At 30.5% G+C, this 2,780-nt stretch overlaps 1 protein-coding gene across 1 annotated transcript; it reads left to right on the top strand.

The window, feature by feature from the left end:
* Nucleotides 1-675: 675 nt before the first annotated feature.
* On the top strand, nucleotides 676-1,339 carry LOC126749717 (uncharacterized; the record flags this gene model as incomplete). The annotated part of the gene is made up of 2 exons (XM_050459403.1): nucleotides 676-1,059; nucleotides 1,113-1,339. Coding segments are annotated over exons 1-2 (364 nt in total), but the record flags the coding sequence as incomplete, so codon positions are not given.
* Between the last annotated feature and the right edge of the window lie 1,441 nt (nucleotides 1,340-2,780).

Raw genomic sequence — 2,780 nt, 5'->3', positions numbered from 1 at the left:
ATGTTTTTTTAGGACCTAAATTTGCACGTATAAAATATTTAAAATCGCTTGACCGGATTGCATTTGTGACTGTTACTCGAAATTAAAAATCCAATCATCTCTACACTATACTCTCTCAGCTCTTAAATACCTTTTAATAAAATTAATTTGTTGTACACGGGAATACTTAAAACTTTTTCAATTTTTAGAATATCGCTCTATTTTTAAGAATATTTCTGCTGTTATTGGCAAAAGGCCTAAGTAAATAACTCGTCTATTTTAATTACGTTATAAGGTCTATAACGTTGCGATACAACGTCTACGGAGTGTATACCTACAATGAATCGGTGCTGCAATATCACCAGTGCCCATCATTAGAAATGTTCCTATTGCTGCATCCGCTGCTAACGATTACTGCAGAAAATTAGTTTAGGTAATTGCAGTTACTGTTTTTGACGCCATTAGCGATCGCAGTCGTAAAACTAAATGATACAACAAACAACGCCTAAGTCTTTATTTAATATATTCCTAATTATTCTCAATTCTTAATTGTATTTATTTCATAAATCTTAACTTTATGAATGAGTGAAAACACTCGACACATATTGATAATTTACGCAATTATCACAAGGCGATCGTCGCGGCGATCTTAAATAGCGATAGTTAGTCGTCGCAAATTGTTTAGTGAAAACACCTTTAAAAACCTAACTGTCACGTCAGATTACCGTCAATGTCAATTTGACAACGTCAAACATCACTGCTTTGTTTTTTTTCTTCAGAAAGAAAACGTTTTGTTTTGAAATGTTTAGAAGATGTGTTTAGTACAATAAATATTAATCATATTGTTAGTATTTTTCATAATTTTCTATGTGATTTTAACTAACCTTATAGCACGTTCAATTCTAACTCCTTTTTAATATAATTTACATTCTTGTTATGTGAAATGGAGCTAAGCAAGGTCTCATTTGGTTTCTCCAAGATTACAAAAAAGACCAACATTATATCCAGCACTTTGAAGCAAGAAGAAAAAAAGGTTGAATTAGTTGAATGCTTAGAAGGACAAAATATCAAAGTCAAAGAGTGAGTACCTATTATTTTACCTAATATTATCATAAATAAATTTATTACTGTAGTGCCATTGAAGAAGTAAAGGGACCCCTGGTTATCCCCTTAAAAGATAATGAAAAAAGTCTTCTGGATAGAATAAAAGCGTCAAAAAAGAAGTCAACAAAAAATGAAGCTAAGCAAGAAGGACCTGAAGATACTCGCCCTGATTCTGAGCTAACACCAGATGAGCTTGCTGCTAGACTGTTGATAAAAGGTAAAAATAATAGTTTTCCTTTTTTTTCAGTTTTCATAAGTTGTTTAAATCTACAAGTTATTAATTAATAACTTAAGAATCTTGTTTTGTGGTTTATTTATCTTGGATTTTGTAACTACAGTGAGGTCTCGGTAATCCGGATCAATAAAAACAACGCTGATCCGGATTAGCAAAAAATCCGGATTACCGAAACACTATGTTAAAATTGAGGATATTGCCCTAACCTATTATAATTATTAAATTAAAAACATGGAAATGGTGTTTTATCAAATTTTCTGGTTCTAGTCGACTTTAGGTATCTCCGAATTTTAACATTTTTGAATATAAAATAAAAAGCTAATCTTCTTGGACTATTTTAAGCAGAAAAAATTGGAGGATGAATAACATTTTCTTTAATAAAATAATAAAAACAAAAAAAATCATGACAATGTGAACCTATGTACGATATAAACTCGTTTTCAAACATTCGCCGCAAGTGCTTTATGGCTTAATGGTAATGAGAGTGAACTATGAGCCGGTCGGCCTGGGTTCAGATTTCAAGTGTGCCAGTTTTACTTTTTTATTTTTTTTGCTACTAAGAATTTTGTAGTTTTGGAAAAATTATTTAATTTAAATTAAATTATACATAAAACATGACCAAAAAGCCGAAATTGTTTATATAACATAAAAAAAAAGATTTTACCTTTTATGGTAATTAAGTCCCTTTATTTTCGTGTAAAAAAACATACCGAAGACACCCATAATGTATTATTAGGTGCCTCGGTGTTGGGTTGGGCTGGGATGAGATGAGGCGGGTTGGGATGGGATGGGATGGGTTGGGTTGGTTTGGTTTTTTTCATATGAATAGAATCTCAAAATGTTAGAAAATATAGAGGCTACGAACCTTTTCCTAAGGGAATACATTTTTTGCTTGTGTACAAATGTGTGTAAAAATAAAACCCATTCACTATTATAGTGTAAAAACACTGCTATCATTTTGGCAGATAGATTTAGATGTCTTTCATATTTTCTCTTATATAAGATATGCTTTTTAGATGTGCTTGTTGCTTATTACATATATACAAAATTTGGCAACTGCGAGATCATATGTCAAAAGTTTGACAATGTAATTATCAATGGCAACGAGTTTCGATCATCAAATAGAGTAGAGTAGACCTCTTTATTTGACATAATTTAATATTATTTTTTAGTGTCCTATGTGAATGATCCGCAAATTTTTTTCTCTTAATCTATTCTTTTCAAAGTACTCTCTATGCTCAAATTTTAAAATATTGCAAAATCGGAGATACTTAAAGTCGACAAGACCCAATTTTCTTTATTTAAAACAAAACAAACACATTCTTTATAATGAATAGAAAATTATTGGGTAATATACATATAAATACATATGTATGTATGTACATAATGTACTTAAATGCAGCCATAACACATACAGTAGGTCAATTTTTTTATGACAATAACATTAGTTTGGGTTAGTAAA

The sequence above is a fragment of the Anthonomus grandis genome, unplaced genomic scaffold (genome assembly GCF_022605725.1).
Source record: "Anthonomus grandis grandis unplaced genomic scaffold, icAntGran1.3 ctg00000542.1, whole genome shotgun sequence".
In the NCBI taxonomy this organism is placed as follows: Eukaryota; Metazoa; Arthropoda; class Insecta; order Coleoptera; family Curculionidae; genus Anthonomus; species Anthonomus grandis.
This window is presented reverse-complemented; position numbering and strand designations above follow the sequence as displayed.